General features: G+C 62.8%; 1 protein-coding gene across 1 annotated transcript; it reads right to left on the bottom strand.

Moving 5' to 3' along the window:
• Window positions 1-4: 4 nt before the first annotated feature.
• On the bottom strand, window positions 5-21,742 carry BCL3 (BCL3 transcription coactivator; the record flags this gene model as incomplete). The annotated part of the gene is made up of 8 exons (XM_088539155.1): window positions 5-15; window positions 4,273-4,318; window positions 11,856-12,023; window positions 13,582-13,659; window positions 15,184-15,272; window positions 17,599-17,806; window positions 19,488-19,596; window positions 21,654-21,742. Coding segments are annotated over 8 exons (798 nt in total), but the record flags the coding sequence as incomplete, so codon positions are not given.
• Between the last annotated feature and the right edge of the window lie 522 nt (window positions 21,743-22,264).

Here is a 22,264-nt window from a genome sequence, read left to right as displayed (position 1 = left end):
GGGGTTACAGGGGCCCTATAGGGGGATATAGGGGGATATAGGGGCATATGGGGGCCTATGGGGGCCCTATAGGGGGCTATGGGGACCCCTTGTACCTATAGGGGGCTATAGGAGCCCTATAGGGGGCTATAGGGGGCTATAGGAGCCCTATAGGGGCGTATGGGGGTCTATAGGGGCCCTAGAGGGGGCTATAGGGCCCCCCCTGTACCCATAGGGGCCTATGGGGACTCCCATACCTATAGGGCGCTATAGGGGGCTATAGGGGCCCTATGGGGGGGGCTATGGGGACCCCCTGTACCTATAGGGACCCTATAGGGGCTCTATAGGGGTGTATGGGGGGCTATAGGGACCCTATAGGGGGCTATAGGGACCCCCTCCTGTACCTATAGAGGCCCTATAGGGGGCTATGGGTGCCCTATAGGGGGCTATGAGGAACCCCCTGTACCTAAACGGGGCTATAGGGGGCTATAGGAGCCCTATAAATGGCTATAGGGGGCCCTCTATAGCTATAGGGGGCTATAGGAGCCCTATAGGGGGATATAGGGGCCCCCTGTACCTATAGGGGGCTATAGGGGCCCTATAGGGACATATGGGGGGGCTATAGGGGCCCTATAAATGGCTATAGGGGGCCCTCTAGGGACCCTATGGGGACCCCCTGTACCTACAGGGGGCTATAGGGGCCCTATAGGGGGCTATGGGGGGGTACAGGGGCCCTATAGAGGGGTATAGGGCCCCCTCCTGTAGCTATACGCGGCTATAGGGGCCCTATGGGGGCTACAGGGACCCCCTCCTGTACATATGGGGGGCTATAGGGACCACCCTGTACCTATAGGGGGCTACACGGGCCCTATAGAGGGGTATGGGGGCTATAGGGGCCCTATAGGGGGTCCCCATAGGCCCTATGGGGGTCTATGGGGACCCCCTGTACCTGTAGGGGACTTTAGGGGCCCTATAGGGGACTATGCAGGGCTATAGGGACCTCCTTCCGTACGTATAGGGGGCTATAGGAGGCACCCTGTACCTATAGGGAACTACACGAGCCCTATAGAGGGGTATGGGGGCCATAGGGGCCCTATAGGGGGCTACGAGGACCCCCCCCTGTACCTATATTGGGCTATAGGGGCCCTCTACGGAGCTATGGGGGGGCTACAGGGGCCCTATGGGGGGGTTTAGTGCCGCCCCCATACCTATAGGGAGCTATAGGGGCCCTATAGGGGACTATGAGGAACCCCCTGTACCTATAGGGGGCTACACGGGCCCTATGGGGGGCATAGGGCCCCCCCGTGGCTATAGGCGACTATAGGGGCCCTACAGGGGGCTACAGGGACCCCCTCCTGTACACATGGGGGGCTATAGGGGCCACCCTGTACCTATAGGGGGCTACACGGGCCCTATAGAGGGGTATGGGGGATATAGGAGCCCTATAGGAGGCTACAGGGACCCCCTCCTGTACATATAGGGGGCTATAGAGGAGCCCTGGTCTTATGGGGGGCTATGGGGACCACCCCCGTACCTATAGGGGGCTGTAGGGACCCTATAGGGGGCTATGGGGACCCTCTGTACCTATAGACGGCTATAGGGGCCCTATAGCGGGATATGGGGGGCTATAGGGACCCCCCCGTACCTATAGAAGCCCTATAGGAGTTTATAGGGACCCCTGTACCTACAGACGGCTATAGGTGCCCTATAGGGGGCTACGGCAGGCTATACCGGCCCTATAGAGGGTTATAGGAGCCCTATGGGGGCATATGGGGGGCTATAGGGGCCCTATAGAGGGCTATGGGGGGCTACAGGGGCCCTATAGGGGGCTATGAGGACACCCCTGTACCTATAGGGAGCCATAGGGGCCCTATAGGGGGCTACGGGGACTATAGGGGCCCTATGGGGGGCTATAGGAGCCCCTCTGTACCTATAGGGGGCTATAGGGGCCCTATAGGGGGATATGGGGGGCTACAGGGGCCCTATGGGGGGCATAGGGCCCCCCTGTAGGTATAGGCGGCTATAGGGGGCTACAGGGAACCCCTCCTGTACATATAGGGGGCTATAAGGGGCTATGGGGACCCCCTGTACCTATAGGGGGCTATAGGGGCCCTATAAGGAGCTATAGGGACTCCCCCCTGTACATATAGAGGGTTATAGGAGAACCCTGACCCTATGGGGGGCTATGGGGACCCCTCCTGTACCTATAGGGGGTATAGGGGGGTCATAGGGGGCTGTGGGGGCCTCCCTGTACCTATAGGGAGCCATAGGGGACCCTATGAGAGAGCCTCGATGCTATAGGGCAGCTATAGGGACCTCCTTGGCCCTGTGGGGTGGCTATAGGGGCTCCCCCTGGCCCTATACAAAAGCTACAGGGACGCCTGGGCCTATAGGAGTTCTATAGGGGGCTCCTCCCACCCCTTTGGGAGCTCTATAGGGGCTCTGGGGCCTATAGGATGTTTATAGGGGACCCCGCCTGACCCTATGGGGCATCTATGGGGACCAGCAGGGTCTATAGGGGCCTCCTCCTACCCACAGAGGAACCCCTGTCCCTATAGCGTGTCTATTGGGGACCCCCGGGCCCTATAGGGGGGTCTATAGGGGAACCTGTCGCTCTAGGAGGTTTATAGAAGACCCTCCGCAGTCCTATAGGGTGTCTATAGGTTCCCCTGGCCCTATAGAATGTCTATAGAAAAGCCTGTCCCTATAGGGTGTCAATAGGAGACCCCCTGTCCCTATAGGGTGCCTGTAGGGGACCCCCTGTCCCTATAGGGTGTGTCTAGGGCCCCCCCAGCCCTATAGGGGATCTATAGGGAACCCCCCAACCCTATAGGGGGTCTATAGGAGAACCTCTCCCTATAGGGGGCCAATAGGGGGTCTATAGGGGCTCCCCAGCCCTATAGGGTCTCTATAGGAGACTCCCTATCCCTATAGGGTGCCTATAGGGGACACCCCCAGCCCTATAGGGGTCTATAGGGGATCCTCCCCGGCCCTATAGGAGGTCTATAGGGAAACCTGTCCCTATAGGGGTCTATAGGGGACCTCCCCCCGGCCCTATAAGGCACCTTTGGGGCCGGCCCCACCCCCACATGGGCCCTATAGATCCCATAGGGCACCCGGGCCCCGCCCCTCCCCGCCAAGCCCCGCCCCCCCGCCCAAAAAACCACAACCGAAAACTCCAGAAATTCCCTTTTTTTTTTACAAAATTTCCCCGGGGGGGCGGGGCCGGGGGGCGGGGTTAATGCTCGTGGGCGGGGCCCGGGCGCCGGGACCCCTGCGGGGGGCGGGGGGGAGAGGGGGCGGAGCCTCTGACGTCACCTGCCCCCGCCCCCCGGCGCCCGCCATTGGTCGCCCCCGGGCGGCGCCGCCTCCCCATTGGCCGGCGGGCCCGGCCCGGGGGCGGGGATTGGGCGGCGCCGGGCGCGGGCGGGGCCGGCGCCGCCGCCGCCTCCCATTGGCTGGCGCGGGCCGGGGGCGGGGACTGGGCGGGGCCCCGGGGCCCCATTGGGCGGCTCGGCCGGTTCCGCCTTCTCATTGGCTGCGCGGGGGGGGCTGGGCGGGGCGGGGGCGGAGCTGGAGACGCCTGGGGAGGGGGGAGAGGGGGGAGTCAAGACCCAAAATCAGCCGAATCTGCCCCAAAATGACCTTGGGAGCCCCAAATCCCCCCGATCTGCCCCAAAACCCGCTGCCCCCCCCAGAGTCCCCAGGACCCCCCGAGAGCCCCAAAATTGCCCGGATTCGCCCCAAAATCCGCTGCCCCCCCAGGGCCCCCCAGATCCCCAGAGAGTCCCAAAATCACCCGGATTTGCCCCAAAACCCACTGCCCCCCCCAGACCCCCCAGACCCCCAGAGAGTCCCAAAATCACCCGGATTTGCCCCAAAAGCCGCCCCCCTCAGACCCACTCAGAGCCCCCGAGAGCCCCCAAATCCCCCCAATTTACCCCAAAACCTGCTGCCCCCCCAGACTCCCCCAGAGCCCCCTGGGAGCCCCCAAATCGCCCGGATTCGCCCCAAAAGGTGCTGCCCCCCCCAGACCCCTAGAGGGCCCCCCGAGAGCCCCCAAATCGCCCGGATTCGCCCCAAAACCCGCTGCCCCCCCCAGGACACTCCCAGACCCCCCGAGAGCCCCCAAATCGCCCGGATTCGCCCCAAAACCCGCTGCCCCCCCCAGGACACTCCCAGACCCCCCCAAGAACCCCAAAATCGCCCGGATTCGCCCCAAAAGGTGCCACCCCCCCTCCGGACCCCCCAAGAGCCCCAAAACCGCCTGGATTTGCCCCAAAACCCCCTCACCAGCGGGGGGGGGCCGCGTCGCTTTGCCCCGGAGGATGTCGATGACCTGGGGGGGATTTTGGGGTGAAACGGGGGGATTTTGGGGCTCTGGGGGGTCCTCCCCATATAGAGCCCCCCCCCTTTACAGGGCTCCCCCTTTTAGGGACCCCCTATGGGGATCCCCTATAGGGACCCCCATAGGGATGCCCCTATAGAGGCTCACCCATAGAGACCCCTATAGAGACCCCTATAGAGACCCAGCCCATGGAGGCCCCCCTATAGAGACCCCTATAAAGATACCTTATAGAGATCCCTATAAAAACCCTGTATAGAGACCCCTATAGAGACCCCCCCCATAGAAATGCCTATAGAGACGCCCCTATAGAGACCCACCCCATGGAGACCCCCATAGATACCCCTATAGATACCCCCTATCGTCGTGCCCGTCCTTCGCTCCCCTATGGCTCCCTATAGATCTATAGGTACCTGGCGGTTCTCGGCCACGCTCGGGGCCGTGTCGTCGTGCCCGTTCTTCGCTCCCCTATGGCTCCCTATAGATCTATAGGTACCTGGCGGTTCTCGGCCACGCTCGGGGCCGCGTCGTCGTGCCCGTTCTTCGCTCCCCTATGGCTCCCTATAGATCTATAGGTACCTGGCGGTTCTCGGCCACGCTCGGGGCCGCGTCGTCGTGCCCGTTCTTCGCTCCCCTATGGCTCCCTATAGATCTATAGGTACCTGGCGGTTCTCGGCCACGCTCGGGGCCGCGTCGTCGTGCCCGTTCTTCGCTCCCCTATGGCTCCCTATAGATCTATAGGTACCTGGCGGTTCTCGGCCACGCTCGGGGCCGTGTCGTCGTGCCCGTCCTTCGCTCCCCTATGGCTCCCTATGGCTCCCTATAGATCTATAGGTACCTGGCGGTTCTTGGCCACGCTCAGCGCCGTGTCGTTGTGCCCGTTCTTCGCTCCCCTATGGCTCCCTATAGATCTATAGGTACCTGGCGGTTCTCGGCCACGCTCGGGGCCGTGTCGTTGTGCCCGTTCTTCGCTCCCCTATGGCTCCCTATAGATCTATAGGTACCTGGCGGTTCTCGGCCACGCTCGGGGCCGTGTCGTTGTGCCCGTTCTTCGCTCCCCTATGGCTCCCTATGGCTCCCTATAGATCTATAGGTACCTGGCGGTTCTCGGCCACGCTCGGGGCCGTGTCGTTGTGCCCGTTCTTCGCTCCCCTATGGCTCCCTATAGATCTATAGGTACCTGGCGGTTCTCGGCCACGCTCGGGGCCGTGTCGTTGTGCCCGTTCTTCGCTCCCCTATGGCTCCCTATAGATCTATAGGTACCTGGCGGTTCTCGGCCACGCTCGGGGCCGCGTCGTCGTGCCCGTCCTTCGCTCCCCTACGGCTCCCTATAGATCTATAGGTACCTGGCGGTTCTTGGCCACGCTCAGGGCCGTGTTGTTGTGCCCGTTCTTCACTCCCCTATGGCTCCCTATAGATCTATAGGTACCTGGCGGTTCTTGGCCACGCTCGGGGCCGTGTCGTTGTGCCCGTCCTTCGCTCCCCTATGGCTCCCTATAGATCTATAGGTACCTGGCGGTTCTTGGCCACGCTCGGGGCCGCGTCGTCGTGCCCGTTCTTCGCTCCCCTACGGCTCCCTATAGATCTATAGGTACCTGGCGGTTCTTGGCCACGCTCGGGGCCGTGTCGTCGTGCCCGTTCTTCGCTCCCCTATGGCTCCCTATAGATCTATAGGTACCTGGCGGTTCTCGGCCACGCTCGGGGCCGCGTCGTCGTGCCCGTTCCTCGCTCCCCTATGGCTCCCTATAGATCTATAGGTACCTGGCGGTTCTTGGCCACGCTCAGCGCCGTGTCGTCGTGCCCGTTCTTCGCTCCCCTATGGCTCCCTATAGATCTATAGGTACCTGGCGGTTCTTGGCCACGCTCGGGGCCGTGTCGTCGTGCCCGTTCTTCGCTCCCCTATGGCTCCCTATAGATCTATAGGTACCTGGCGGTTCTTGGCCACGCTCAGGGCCGTGTCGTCGTGCCCGTTCTTCGCTCCCCTATGGCTCCCTATGGCTCCCTATAGATCTATAGGTACCTGGCGGTTCTTGGCCACGCTCAGCGCCGTGTCGTCGTGCCCGTTCTTCGCTCCCCTATGGCTCCCTATAGATCTATAGGTACCTGGCGGTTCTTGGCCACGCTCAGCGCCGTGTCGTCGTGCCCGTTCTTCGCTCCCCTATGGCTCCCTATAGATCTATAGGTACCTGGCGGTTCTTGGCCACGCTCAGGGCCGCGTCGTCGTGCCCGTTCTTCGCTCCCCTATGGCTCCCTATAGATCTATAGGTACCTGGCGGTTCTCGGCCACGCTCGGGGCCGTGTCGTCGTGCCCGTTCTTCGCTCCCCTATGGCTCCCTATAGATCTATAGGTACCTGGCGGTTCTTGGCCACGCTCGGGGCCGTGTCGTCGTGCCCGTTCTTCGCTCCCCTATGGCTCCCTATAGATCTATAGGTACCTGGCGGTTCTTGGCCACGCTCAGCGCCGTGTCGTTGTGCCCGTTCTTCGCTCCCCTATAGATCTATAGGTACCTGGCGGTTCTTGGCCACGCTCAGCGCCGTGTCGTTGTGCCCGTTCTTCGCTCCCCTATGGCTCCCTATAGATCTATAGGTACCTGGCGGTTCTCGGCCACGCTCGGGGCCGTGTCGTTGTGCCCGTTCTTCGCTCCCCTATGGCTCCCTATAGATCTATAGGTACCTGGCGGTTCTTGGCCACGCTCGGGGCCGTGTCGTCGTGCCCGTTCTTCGCTCCCCTATGGCTCCCTATAGATCTATAGGTACCTGGCGGTTCTCGGCCACGCTCGGGGCCGCGTCGTCGTGCCCGTTCCTCGCTCCCCTATGGCTCCCTATAGATCTATAGGTACCTGGCGGTTCTTGGCCACGCTCAGGGCCGTGTCGTCGTGCCCGTTCTTCACTCCCCTATGGCTCCCTATGGCTCCCTATAGATCTATAGGTACCTGGCGGTTCTTGGCCACGCTCGGGGCCGTGTCGTCGTGCCCGTTCTTCGCTCCCCTATGGCTCCCTATAGATCTATAGGTACCTGGCGGTTCTTGGCCACGCTCAGGGCCGTGTCGTCGTGCCCGTTCTTCGCTCCCCTATGGCTCCCTATGGCTCCCTATAGATCTATAGGTACCTGGCGGTTCTTGGCCACGCTCAGCGCCGTGTCGTCGTGCCCGTTCTTCGCTCCCCTATGGCTCCCTATAGATCTATAGGTACCTGGCGGTTCTTGGCCACGCTCAGGGCCGCGTCGTCGTGCCCGTTCTTCGCTCCCCTATGGCTCCCTATAGATCTATAGGTACCTGGCGGTTCTTGGCCACGCTCAGGGCCGCGTCGTCGTGCCCGTTCTTCGCTCCCCTATGGCTCCCTATAGATCTATAGGTACCTGGCGGTTCTTGGCCACGCTCGGGGCCGTGTCGTCGTGCCCGTTCTTCGCTCCCCTATGGCTCCCTATAGATCTATAGGTACCTGGCGGTTCTTGGCCACGCTCAGCGCCGTGTCGTTGTGCCCGTTCTTCGCTCCCCTATAGATCTATAGGTACCTGGCGGTTCTTGGCCACGCTCAGCGCCGTGTCGTTGTGCCCGTTCTTCGCTCCCCTATGGCTCCCTATAGATCTATAGGTACCTGGCGGTTCTCGGCCACGCTCGGGGCCGTGTCGTTGTGCCCGTTCTTCGCTCCCCTATGGCTCCCTATAGATCTATAGGTACCTGGCGGTTCTCGGCCACGCTCGGGGCCGTGTCGTTGTGCCCGTTCTTCGCTCCCCTATGGCTCCCTATAGATCTATAGGTACCTGGCGGTTCTTGGCCACGCTCGGGGCCGTGTCGTCGTGCCCGTTCTTCGCTCCCCTATGGCTCCCTATAGATCTATAGGTACCTGGCGGTTCTTGGCCACGCTCGGGGCCGTGTCGTCGTGCCCGTTCTTCGCTCCCCTATGGCTCCCTATAGATCTATAGGTACCTGGCGGTTCTCGGCCACGCTCGGGGCCGTGTCGTTGTGCCCGTTCTTCGCTCCCCTATGGCTCCCTATAGATCTATAGGTACCTGGCGGTTCTTGGCCACGCTCGGGGCCGTGTCGTCGTGCCCGTTCTTCGCTCCCCTATGGCTCCCTATAGATCTATAGGTACCTGGCGGTTCTTGGCCACGCTCGGGGCCGCGTCGTCGTGCCCGTTCTTCGCTCCCCTATGGCTCCCTATGGATCTATAGGTACCTGGCGGTTCTCGGCCACGCTCGGGGCCGTGTCGTTGTGCCCGTTCTTCGCTCCCCTATGGCTCCCTATGGATCTATAGGTACCTGGCGGTTCTTGGCCACGCTCGGGGCCGCGTCGTCGTGCCCGTTCTTCGCTCCCCTATGGCTCCCTATAGATCTATAGGTACCTGGCGGTTCTCGGCCACGCTCGGGGCCGTGTCGTCGTGCCCGTTCTTCGCTCCCCTATGGCTCCCTATAGATCTATAGGTACCTGGCGGTTCTTGGCCACGCTCAGCGCCGTGTTGTTGTGCCCGTTCTTCACTCCCCTATGGCTCCCTATAGATCTATAGGTACCTGGCGGTTCTTGGCCACGCTCAGCGCCGTGTCGTCGTGCCCGTTCTTCGCTCCCCTATGGCTCCCTATGGCTCCCTATAGATCTATAGGTACCTGGCGGTTCTTGGCCACGCTCAGCGCCGTGTCGTCGTGCCCGTTCTTCGCTCCCCTATGGCTCCCTATAGATCTATAGGTACCTGGCGGTTCTCGGCCACGCTCGGGGCCGCGTCGTCGTGCCCGTTCTTCACTCCCCTATGGCTCCCTATAGATCTATAGGTACCTGGCGGTTCTCGGCCACGCTCGGGGCCGCGTCGTCGTGCCCGTTCTTCGCTCCCCTATGGCTCCCTATAGATCTATAGGTACCTGGCGGTTCTCGGCCACGCTCGGGGCCGCGTCGTCGTGCCCGTTCTTCGCTCCCCTATGGCTCCCTATAGATCTATAGGTACCTGGCGGTTCTTGGCCACGCTCGGGGCCGCGTCGTCGTGCCCGTTCTTCGCTCCCCTATGGCTCCCTATAGATCTATAGGTACCTGGCGGTTCTCGGCCACGCTCGGGGCCGTGTCGTCGTGCCCGTTCTTCACTCCCCTATGGCTCCCTATAGATCTATAGGTACCTGGCGGTTCTTGGCCACGCTCGGGGCCGTGTCGTCGTGCCCGTTCTTCGCTCCCCTACGGCTCCCTATAGATCTATAGGTACCTGGCGGTTCTTGGCCACGCTCGGGGCCGCGTCGTCGTGCCCGTTCTTCGCTCCCCTACGGCTCCCTATAGATCTATAGGTACCTGGCGGTTCTTGGCCACGCTCGGGGCCGCGTCGTCGTGCCCGTTCTTCGCTCCCCTACGGCTCCCTATAGATCTATAGGTACCTGGCGGTTCTTGGCCACGCTCAGCGCCGTGTCGTCGTGCCCGTTCTTCGCTCCCCTATGGCTCCCTATAGATCTATAGGTACCTGGCGGTTCTCGGCCACGCTCGGGGCCGTGTCGTCGTGCCCGTTCTTCGCTCCCCTATGGCTCCCTATAGATCTATAGGTACCTGGCGGTTCTCGGCCACGCTCGGGGCCGCGTCGTCGTGCCCGTTCTTCGCTCCCCTACGGCTCCCTATAGATCTATAGGTACCTGGCGGTTCTCGGCCACGCTCAGGGCCGCGTCGTCGTGCCCGTCCTTCGCTCCCCTATGGCTCCCTATAGATCTATAGGTACCTGGCGGTTCTTGGCCACGCTCGGGGCCGTGTCGTCGTGCCCGTTCTTCGCTCCCCTACGGCTCCCTATAGATCTATAGGTACCTGGCGGTTCTTGGCCACGCTCGGGGCCGCGTCGTCGTGCCCGTTCTTCGCTCCCCTACGGCTCCCTATAGATCTATAGGTACCTGGCGGTTCTTGGCCACGCTCGGGGCCGCGTCGTCGTGCCCGTTCTTCGCTCCCCTACGGCTCCCTATAGATCTATAGGTACCTGGCGGTTCTTGGCCACGCTCAGCGCCGTGTCGTCGTGCCCGTTCTTCGCTCCCCTATGGCTCCCTATAGATCTATAGGTACCTGGCGGTTCTCGGCCACGCTCGGGGCCGTGTCGTCGTGCCCGTTCTTCGCTCCCCTATGGCTCCCTATAGATCTATAGGTACCTGGCGGTTCTCGGCCACGCTCGGGGCCGCGTCGTCGTGCCCGTTCTTCGCTCCCCTACGGCTCCCTATAGATCTATAGGTACCTGGCGGTTCTCGGCCACGCTCAGGGCCGCGTCGTCGTGCCCGTCCTTCGCTCCCCTATGGCTCCCTATAGATCTATAGGTACCTGGCGGTTCTTGGCCACGCTCAGCGCCGTGTCGTTGTGCCCGTTCTTCGCTCCCCTATGGCTCCCTATAGATCTATAGGTACCTGGCGGTTCTCGGCCACGCTCGGGGCCGCGTCGTCGTGCCCGTTCTTCGCTCCCCTATGGCTCCCTATAGATCTATAGGTACCTGGCGGTTCTTGGCCACGCTCGGGGCCGTGTCGTCGTGCCCGTTCTTCACTCCCCTATAGATCTATAGGTACCTGGCGGTTCTTGGCCACGCTCGGGGCCGCGTCGTCGTGCCCGTTCTTCGCTCCCCTATGGCTCCCTATAGATCTATAGGTACCTGGCGGTTCTTGGCCACGCTCAGCGCCGGGTCGTCGTGCCCGTTCTTCGCTCCCCTATGGCTCCCTATAGATCTATAGGTACCTGGCGGTTCTTGGCCACGCTCGGGGCCGTGTCGTTGTGCCCGTTCTTCACTCCCCTATAGATCTATAGGTACCTGGCGGTTCTTGGCCACGCTCAGCGCCGGGTCGTCGTGCCCGTTCTTCGCTCCCCTATGGCTCCCTATAGATCTATAGGTACCTGGCGGTTCTTGGCCACGCTCGGGGCCGTGTCGTCGTGGCCGTCCTTCGCTCCCCTATGGCTCCCTATAGATCTATAGGTACCTGGCGGTTCTTGGCCACGCTCGGGGCCGTGTCGTCGTGCCCGTTCTTCACTCCCCTATAGATCTATAGGTACCTGGCGGTTCTTGGCCACGCTCGGGGCCGCGTCGTCGTGCCCGTTCTTCGCTCCCCTATGGCTCCCTATAGATCTATAGGTACCTGGCGGTTCTTGGCCACGCTCAGCGCCGGGTCGTCGTGCCCGTTCTTCGCTCCCCTATGGCTCCCTATAGATCTATAGGTACCTGGCGGTTCTTGGCCACGCTCGGGGCCGTGTCGTTGTGCCCGTTCTTCACTCCCCTATAGATCTATAGGTACCTGGCGGTTCTTGGCCACGCTCAGCGCCGGGTCGTCGTGCCCGTTCTTCGCTCCCCTATGGCTCCCTATAGATCTATAGGTACCTGGCGGTTCTTGGCCACGCTCGGGGCCGTGTCGTTGTGCCCGTTCTTCACTCCCCTATAGATCTATAGGTACCTGGCGGTTCTTGGCCACGCTCAGCGCCGGGTCGTCGTGCCCGTTCTTCGCTCCCCTATGGCTCCCTATAGATCTATAGGTACCTGGCGGTTCTTGGCCACGCTCGGGGCCGTGTCGTTGTGCCCGTTCTTCGCTCCCCTATAGATCTATAGGTACCTGGCGGTTCTTGGCCACGCTCAGCGCCGTGTCGTTGTGCCCGTTCTTGACGCCGCAGTCGGCTCCGCTCCGGACCAGCAGCCGGAGCAGCGGGAGGAGCCCCCGGCCCGCGGCCGCGTGGAGGGGGGTGCAGCCCGCGTAGGACTGCGCGTTGACGCGCGCGCCGCGCTGCGGGGGGGAAATGGGTCAAAATGGTGCAAAAATGGTGCAAAATGGTGCGAAATGGTGTAAAATGGTGTGAAAGGGTGCAAAATGGTGCAAAATGGTGTGAAATGGTGTAAAATGGTGCAAAATGGTGCAAAATGGTGTGAAAGGGTGTAAAATGGTGCGAAATGGTGCAAAATGGTGCAAAATGGTGCAGAATGGTGCGAAACGGTGCAAAATGGTGCAAAACGGTGCAAAATGGTGCAAAACGGTGCAAAAGTGTTTGAAATGGTGCAAAATGGTGCAATACGGTGCCAAGTGGTGCAAAAGGGTGCAAAACGGCCCAAAATGGTGCAAAATGGTGTGAAATGGTGTAAAATGGTGCAAAATGGTGCAAAATGGTGTGAAAGGGTGCAAAATGGTGCAAAATGGTGTGAAATGGTGTAAAATGGTGTGAAAGGGTGCAAAATGGTGCAAAATGGTGTGAAATGGTGTGAAATGGTGCGAAATGGTATGAAATGGTGTGAAATGGTGTGAAATGGTGTGAAATGGTGCGAAATGGTGTAAAATGGTGCAAAATGGTGTGAAATGGTGTGAAATGGTGCAAAATGGTGCAAAATGGTGCAAAATGGTGTAAAATGGTGTAAAATGGTGCAAAACGGTGTAAATGGTGCATAACGGCGCAAAATGGTGTGAAATGGTGTAAAACGGTGCGAAATGGTGTGAAATGGTGTGAAATGGTGCAAAATGGTGCAAAATGGTGCAAAATGGTGCAAAATGGTATGAAATGGTGCGAAATGGTGCAAAACGGCGGGAAATGGTGCAAAAGGGTGCAAAAGGGTGTGAAATGGTGCAAAATGGTGTGAAATGGTGTGAAATGGTGTAAAATGGTGTAAAATGGTGTAAAATGGTGCAAAATGGTGCAAAATGGTGCGAAACGGTGCAAAACGGTGCCAAGTGGTGCAAAAGGGTGCAAAATGGCGCAAAATGGTGCAAAAAGGCGGGAAATGGTGCAATATGGTGCAAAATGGTGTGAAATGGTGCAAAACACCAGGAAATGGTGCAAAATGGGGGAAAATGGTGTGAAATGGTGCAAAACGGTGTGAAACAGTGTGAAATGGTGCAAAATAGTGCAGAATGGTGCAGAATGCTGCATAATGGTGTGAAAATCACCGCGTTTGGCCCCATTTGGCCCCGTTTGGCCCCATTCGGCCCCGTTCGGCCCTGTTTGGCCCCGCTCAGCCCCATTGGTCCCGCTCAGCCCCGCTCGGCCCCCCTTGGCCCAGTTCGGTCCCGTTTGGCCCCGCTCGGCCCTGTTTGGCCCCGTTCAGCCCCATTGGCCCCGCTCGGCCCCATTCGGCCCTGTTTGGCCCTGTTTGGCCCCCGCTCAGCCCCATTGGCCCCGCTCAGCCCCATTGGCCCCCCTTGGCCCGGTTCGGCCCGGTTTGGCCCCGCTCAGCCCCATTGGTCCCATTCAGCCCCCCTTGGCCCAGTTCGGCCCCGCTCGGCCCTGTTTGGCCCTGTTTGGCCCCGCTCAGCCCCATTGGCCCCCCTTGGCCCGGTTCGGCCCGGTTCGGCCCACCTGGATGAGCAGCTGGGCCATGTCCAGGCTGCCCCGTTCCACCGCGTGCAGCAGGGGGGAGCGGCCGCTCTTGATGTCCTGGGGGGGGCGGGGGGGTCAAGGACCCTATAGACCCCTATGGACCCCCATGATCCCCTATAGACCCCTATGATCCCCTAGAGATCCCTATGATCCCCTGTGGACCCCTGTAGTCCCCTATAGACCCCATGATCCCCTATAGACCCCTATGATCCCCTGTGGACCCCTGTGGTCCCCTATAGACCCCCATGATCCCCTATAGACCCCTATGATCCCCTGTAGATGCCTGCAATCCCCTATAGACCCCCATGATCCCCCAGAGACCCCCATGATCCCCTATAGCCCCCATGACCCCTATAGACCCCCACGATCCCCTAGAGACCCCATAGTCCCCATGACCCCTATAGATCGCCATGATCCCCTATAGACCCCCGTGATCCCCTATAAACCCCCATGATCTCCTATAGCCCCCATAGTCCCCATGACCCCTACAGACCCCCATAGTCCCCTAGAGACCCCATAGTCCCCATGATCCCCTATAGACCCCGTGATCCCCTATAGACCCCTATGATCCCCCAGAGACCCCCATGATCCCCTATAGCCCCCATGACCCCTATAGACCCCCACGATCCCCTAGAGACCCCATAGTCCCCATGACCCCTATAGATCGCCATGATCCCCTATAGACCCCCGTGATCCCCTATAAACCCCCATGATCTCCTATAGCCCCCATAGTCCCCATGACCCCTACAGACCCCCATAGTCCCCTAGAGACCCCATAGTCCCCATGATCCCCTATAGACCCCGTGATCCCCTATAGACCCCTATGATCCCCTATAGACGCCTGTGATCCCCTATAGACCCTCCTCTCATTTTGCCCCCTCCCATTTTGCCCCCTCCCCAGTTTTGGGGACCCCCCCGTTTTGCCCCCCTCAATTTTGCCCCCCCCACTTTCGACCCCCACCCCAGTTTTGGGGCCCCCCTCCCATTTTCACCCCCCCATTTTTGGGGACCCCCCCGTTTTCACCCCCCCCATTTTTGGGCACCCCCCCATTTTTGCCCCCCCCCCCCGGTTCTCACTCCCCCATTTTTGCCCCCCCTCCCCGTTTTCACGCCCCCCATTTTTGGGGACCCCCCCATTTTTGGGGCCCCCCTCCCCGTTTCCCCCCCCCCATTTTTGGGGACCCCCCCATTTTTGGGGACCCCCCCGTTTCCCCCCTCCATTTTTGGGCCCCCCCCCGGTTTTCACCACCCCCCCCATTTTTGGGGACCCCCTCCCCATTTTTGCCCCCTCCCCGTTTTTGGGGCCCCCTCCCCATTTTTGGGGATCCCCCCCGTTTCCCCCCCCATTTTTGGGGACCCCCCCATTTTTCGGACCCCCTCCCCGTTTTCATCCCCCCATTTTTGGGGCCCCTTCCCCATTTTTGGGGATCCCCCCTGTTTCCCCCCCATTTTTGGGGACCCCCCCATTTTTGGGGCCCCCCTCCCCGTTTTCCCCCCCCATTTTTGGGGACCCCCCCGTTTTCCCCCCCCCATTTTTAGGGACCCCCCCATTTTTGGGGACCCCCCCTTGTCCCCCCCCACCGCGGCGTCCACGTCGGCTCCGGCCTCCAGCAGCAGCAGAGCCGCCTCGCGGGCCCCGGCGCCCACGGCCACGTGCAGGGGGGTCAGCCCTGCAACGGGGGGGGCGGTTAGGGGGGACCCCCCCACTGCACCCCAATGTATCCCCAATGCACCCCAATGCACCCCAATGCACCCCAATGCACCCCATTGCACCCCAATGCACCCCCATTGCACCCCATTGCGCCCACGGCCACGTGCAGGGGGGTCAGCCCTGAAACGGGGGGGGCGGTTAGGGGGGACCCCCCCATTGCACCCCAATGCACCCCAATGCACCCCAATGTATCCCCATTGCACCCCCATTGCACCCCCATTGCACCCACAGCCACGTGCAGGGGGGTCAGCCCTGAAACGGGGGGGGCGGTTAGGGGGGACCCCCCCACTGCACCCCACTGCACCCCAATGTATCCCCAATGTATCCCCAATGCACCCCCATTGCACCCACGGCCACGTGCAGGGGGGTCAGACCTGCGGGGGGGGGGCGGTTAGGGGGGACCCCCCCATTGCACCCCAATGTATCCCCATTGCACCCCAATGCACCCCAATGTATCCCCATTGCACCCCCATTGCACCCCAATGTATCCCCATTGCACCCCCCATTGCACCCCATTGCATCCACGGCCACGTGCAGGGGGGTCAGCCCTGAAACGGGGGGGCGGTTAGGGGGGACCCCCCATTGCACCCCAATGTATCCCCAATGTATCCCCATTGCACCCCAATGTATCCCCAATGCACCCCCATTGCACCCCATTTCGCCCCCATTGCACCCCACGGCCACGTGCAGGGGGGTCAGACCTGGGGGGGGGGCGGAGATTAGGGGGGACCCCCCCATTGCACCCCAATGTATCCCCATTGCACCCCAATGTATCCCCATTGCACCCCAATGCACCCCAATGCACCCCCATTGCACCCCCATTGCGCCCACGGCCACGTGCAGGGGGGTCAGACCTGCAACGGGGGGGGGGGAATTAGGGGAGACCCCCCCACTGCACCCCAATGTATCCCCAATGTATCCCCATTGCACCCCAATGCACCCCCATGCACCCCCATTGCGCCCACGGCCACGTGCAGGGGGGTCAGCCCTGCGAGGGGGGGGGGATTACGGGGGACCCCCCCACTGCACCCCAATGCACCCCACTGCACCCCAATGCACCCCCATTGCACCCCATTGTGCCCAATGCACCCCCATTGCGCCCACGGCCATGTGCAGGGGGGTCAGCCCTGAAACGGGGGGGGGCGGTTAGGGGGGACCCCCCCACTGCACCCCAATGTATCCCCATTGCACCCCAATGTATCCTCAATGCACCCCAATGCACCCCCATTGCACCCCCATTGCACCCACGGCCACGTGCAGGGGGGTCAGCCCTGAAACGGGGGGGGCGGTTAGGGGGGACCCCCCATTGCACCCCAATGTATCCCCAATGCACCCCAATGTATCCCCAATGGACCCCCATTGCACCCCATTGCACCCCATTGCACCCCCTAATGCACCCCCCACCCATTGCACCCTATTGCAAACCCCATTGCACCCCAATGCAACCCCATTGCAAACCCCATTGCAACACCCAACCCATTGCACCCCAATGCAAACCCATTGCAACCCCATTGCAACACCAACCCCATTGCACCCCATTGCCCCCCCAAATGCCCCCCCCGCGCACCCTCGTAGTTGCGCGCGTCCAGGTCCATGGCGGGGGCCGCGCGGGGGGCGCCCAGCAGGGCCCACAGGCACCCCCCACCCATTGCACCCCATTGCACCCCATTGCACCCCCTAATGCAACCCCCAACCCATTGCACCCCATTGCAAACCCATTGCACCCCCTAATGCACCCCACACCCATTGCACCCCATTGCAACCCATTGCACCCCATTGCAAACCCATTGCAAACCCCATTGCAACCCCCAACCCATTGCACCCCATTGCAAACCCATTGCACCCCCTAATGCACCCCACACCCATTGCACCCCATTGCAACCCATTGCACCCCATTGCAAACCCATTGCAAACCCCATTGCAACACCCAACCCATTGCACCCCATTGCACCCCATTGCCCCCCCAAACGCCCCCCCCGCGCACCCTCGTAGTTCCGTGCATCCAGGTCCATGGCGGGGGCCGCGTGGGGGGCGCCCAGCAGGGCCCGCAGGCACCCCGCACCCATTGCACCCCATTGCACCCCATTGCACCCCCTAATGCACCCCACACCCATTGCACCCCATTGCAAACCCCATTGCAACCCAATGCAACCCCATTGCAAACCCCATTGCACCCCTCCATCCATTGCAACCCCATTGCACCCCCCAATGCACCCCCCACCCATTGCAAACCCCATTGCACTACCCAACCCATTGCACCCCATTGCATATTGCCCCCCGCGCACCCTCGTAGTTTCGCGCGTCCAGGTCCATGGCGGGGGCCGCGCGGGGGGCGCCCAGCAGGGCCCGCAGGCAGCGCCCGCTCTCCTGCTCGCTGGCCAGGTGGGCGCCCGTGCGGCCCAGCCGGTCGGGGGCCATCGGGGAGGCCCCGTGGGCCACCAGGAGCTGCACGAGCGCCGGCTGCGCCGTGATCACCGCCAGGTGCAGCGGCGTCTGCGGGGGACGTATAGAATCCATAGGGGGCGTGTGGGGTGCATGGGGTGCATGGGGTGCATGGGGTGCATGCATGGTGCATGGGGTGCATTGGGTGCATGCAAAGTGCCTGGGGTGCATGGGGTGCACACAAGGTGCATTGGGTGCGTGCATGGTGCATGGGGTGCATGCAAGGTGCATGGGTGCTGCGATCACTGCCAGGTGCATCGGCGTCTGCGGGGACGGATAGAATCTATAGGGGGCGTGTGGGGTGCATGGGGTGCGTGCATGGTGCGTTGGGTGCGTGCATGGTGCATGAGGTACATTGGGTGCATGCAAAGTGTATGGGGTGCATGCATGGTGCATTGGGTGCGTGCATGGTGCATGGGGTGCATGGAAGGTGCATGGGTGCTGCGATCACCACCAGGTGCAGTGGCGTCTGCGGGGACGTATAGAATCTATAGGGGGCGTGTAGGGTGCCTAGGGTGCATGCAAAGTGCATGGGGTGCGTGCATGGGGTGCATGCATGGTGCATGGGGTGCGTGCAAGGTGCATGGGTGCTGCAATCACCACCAGGTGCAGCGGCGTCTGCAGGGACGTATAGAATCTATAGGGAGCGTATAGGGTGCATGGGGTGCATGCATGGTGCATGGGCACTGTGATCACCGCCAGGTGCAGCGGCGTCTGCAGGGGACGTATAGAATCTATAGGGGGCGTGCAGGGTGCATGGCGGGCATGCATGGTGCATTGGGAGCGTGCATGGTGCATGGAAGGTGCATGGGTGCTGCGATCACCGCCAGGTGCAGCGGCGTCTGCGGGGGACGTATAGAATCCATAGGGGGCGTGCAGGGTGCATTGGGTGCATGCAAAGTGCATGGGGTGCATGGGGTGCACACAAGGTGCATTGGGTGCGTACATGGTGCATGGGGTGCATGGGGTGCATGCATGGTGCATTGGGTGCATGGGGTGCATGCATGGTGCATGGGATGCATTGGGTGCATGCAAAGTGCATGGGGTGCATGGGGTGCACACAAGGTGCATTGGGTGCGTACATGGTGCATGGGGTGCATGGGGTGCATGCATGGTGCATTGGGTGCATGGGGTGCATGCATGGTGCATGGGATGCATTGGGTGCATGCAAAGTGCATGGGGTGCATGGGGTGCACACAAGGTGCATTGGGTGCGTGCATGGTGCATGGGGTGCATGCATGGTGCATGGGGTGCATGGGGTGCGTGCAAGGTGCATGGGTGCTGCAATCACCGCCAGGTGCAGCGGCGTCTGCGGGGACATATAGAATCTATAGGGGGCGTGCATGGTGCATGGGGTGCATGCAAGGTGCACGGGGTGCTGCAATCACCGCCAGGTGCAGCGGCGTCTGCGGGCACATATAGAATCTATAGGGGGTGTATAGGGCGCATGGGGTGCGTGCAAAGTGCATTGGGTGCATGCAAGGTGCACAGGGTGCACTGGCTGCACGCAATGTCCCCCCATGTCCCCAACGTCCCCCAATGTCCCCATGTCCCCAATGTCCCCCCATGTCCCCAATGTCCCCCATGTCCCCAATGTCCCCCCGTGTCCCCAATGTCCCCAATGTCCCCTATGTCCCCAATGCCCCCTGTGTCCCCAATGTCTCCAATGTCCCCAATGTCCCCAATGTCCCCCCATGTCCCCCCGTGTCCCCAATGTCCCCAATGTCCCCACCTGGCGCAGCCGGTTGTAGACGTCCAGGTGACGCCGGCCCTGCAGGAACAGCCCCACGAGGCGCCGGGCGGCCCCCAGGTTGCCCTGGGCCACCGCGATGTGCAGAGCCCTGGGGACAACGGGGACACATTGGGGGACATTGGGGACATTGGGGACATGGGGGACATTGGGGTCACTGGGGACATTGGGGACATTGGGGACATCGGGGAGGTTGTGGAGATGGGGGACATGCTGGGGACATGCTGGGGACATGGGGGGGACACTAGGGACATGTTGGGGACACGGGGGGACATTGGGGACACACGGGAGGTTGTGGAGATGGGGGACACGCTGGGGACATGCTGGGGACAAGGGGGGACATTGGGGACATGCTGGGGACAAGGGGGGACATTGGGGGGACACTAGGGACATGTTGGGGGCAAGGGGGGACGTGGCAGTGTGCAAAAGCTTGTGGGGACATTGGGGACATGTTGGGGACGTTAGGGAATACTAGGGACACTGGGGACATTGGGGACACTGGGGGCATGGGGGAGATTGGGGACATGTTGGGGACACTGGGGACCTGGGGGGACATTGGGGACCTGGGGGACATTGGGGACATGTTGGGGACACTGGGGACATGGGGGACATTAGGGGGGACACTGGGGGACACTGGGGACATTGGGGACCTGGGGGGACATGTTGGGGACATTGGGGGGGCACTGGGGACATTGGGGGACCTTAGAGCACACTGAGGACATGGGGGGACATTGGGGGACATCCTGAGGACCTGGGGGACACTGGGCACATGTTGGGGACACTGGGGACATGGGGGACACATTGGGGGACATTGGGGACATGGGGGGACATTGGGGACACTGGGGACATCGGCGGGGGCGGGAGGGGACCCGGGGGACCCATTGGGGACAATGGGGACGCTCCTGGCCCCGCCCCCTTGCGACGAGGCCCGCCCCCTGTCCGGGGAGGGGGGAGGAACCCGCTCCCCCCCCGCCGCGGCCGCCCCTTCCAGTAAAGGGGCGGGGCCGGCGGCGCTGACGTCAGAGCGACGTCACGGCGGGCGGGGCTGGCGGGGTCGGGATTCCCCTGCCGGGGCGGGGGGGGAGGGGGGGTTCCCACGGCGGGGGGAGGGGAATGGGGGGGCCCCGGGGGGGGGGAGCAAATGGGGGGGTCGGGGGGGGACATGGGGGTCCCCAAGGGGGGGAGGGGACAATGGGGGGGGCCCAAGGGGGGGACATGGGGGGGGTCTCCAAAGGGGGGGGTCCCCAATGAGGGGGTCCCCAAGGGGGGGTCATGGGGGGGTCCCAAAGGGGGGGTCCCCAAGGGGGGTCACATGGGGGGAGAGGGGTCCCTATGGGGGGGGGGGAGGTCCAGGGTGTCCCCAATGGAGGGGGGTCCCGGGGGGGTCCCCAAGGGGGGTGTCCCCACGGGCGGGGGGTCACGGGGGGGGGTGTCCCCAATGGGGGGGTGTCCCTGGGGGTGTCCCCGATGGGGCGGGGGGTGTCCGGGGGGGGTCACAGGGGGATGTCCCCAAGGGGGGTGTCCCGGAGGGGGTGTCCCCACGAGGAGGGGTCACAGGGGGGTGTCCCCAATGGGGGGTTGTCCTTGGGGGTGTCCCGGGGGGGTTGTCCCCAAGGGGAGGTGTCCCCAAGGAGGGGGTGTCCCCAATGGGGGGGGTTGTCCCCAATGGGGGGGGATGTCCCCACGGGGGGGGGGGTCACAGAGGGATGTCCCCAAGGGTGTGTCCCGGGGGGGGGTTGTCCCCAATGGGGGGGGTTGTCCCCAAGGGGGGGTGTCCCCAAGGGGGGGGTGTCCCTAGGGGGGTCCCCAAGGGGGGTCCCCAAGGGGGGTGTCCCGGGGGGGATGTCCCCAAGGGGGGGTTGTCCCCAATGGGGGGGATGTCCCCAAGGGGGGGATGTCCCCAATGGGGGGGTTGTCCCCACGGGGGGGGGGTTGTCCCCACGGGGGGGTTGTCCCCACGGGGGGGGGGTCACAGGGGTGTCCCGGGGGGGGTTGTCCCCACGGGGGGGGGTGTCCCCACGGGGGGGGTCACAGGGGGTGTCCCGGGGGGGGGTTGTCCCCACGGGGGTTGTCCCCAATGGAGGGGGTGTCCCCACGGGGGGGGGGTGTCCCCACGGGGGGGTGTCCCCACGGGGGGGGGTCACTCACGTGTCCCCGTCCTCGTCCTGCCCCGTGGCCGCCGCGATGTCGGCCGCCAGCTGGGGGGGAGGGGCAGCGCGGGGGGAGCGGGGGGGCCCCCAGCAGCCCTGGGGGGAGGGCGGGGGGGCGTCACCACGAGACCCCGCCCCCAACACCCCCCCCCCCAAAAAAAGGGCCCCGGCGTCCGAGCTCCTCCCCCCCCCCCCATTTGACCTCGAAGGGCCCCGGCGTCCGGGGGGGGCAGGGGGAGGCGGGGGGGGGCGGGGCCTGTTGGGCTTCCCGGACGCCGGGGCCCCTGCGGGGGGGGGAGGGGAGGGCCCGTGGTGCAGCGGGGGGGGGGAGGGACCTGGGGGGGGCGATAGGGGGGGGTCCCATGGGTGCAATGGGGGGTGCAAAGGGGGGGTCCCATAGGTGCAATGGGGGGTCTTGGGGGGGTCCCATAGGTGCAATGGGGGTGCAAAGTGGGGGGTCCCATAGGTGCAATGGGGGGTCTTGGGGGGGGTCCATGGGTGCAATGGGGGGTGCAAAGGGGGGGTCCCATAGGTGCAATGGGGGGTGCAAAGGGGGGGGGTCCCATGGGTGCAATGGGGGGTCTTGGGGGGGGTCCCATAGGTGCAATG

Source organism: Tinamus guttatus, unplaced genomic scaffold (genome assembly GCF_059628265.1).
Source record: "Tinamus guttatus ecotype Peru unplaced genomic scaffold, ASM5962826v1 Tinamus_guttatus_pri_ptg001435l, whole genome shotgun sequence".
NCBI lineage: Eukaryota > Metazoa > Chordata > Aves > Tinamiformes > Tinamidae > Tinamus > Tinamus guttatus.
The sequence above is the reverse complement of the archived record's forward strand: the minus strand, read 5'-3'. Positions and strand labels throughout refer to the sequence as shown.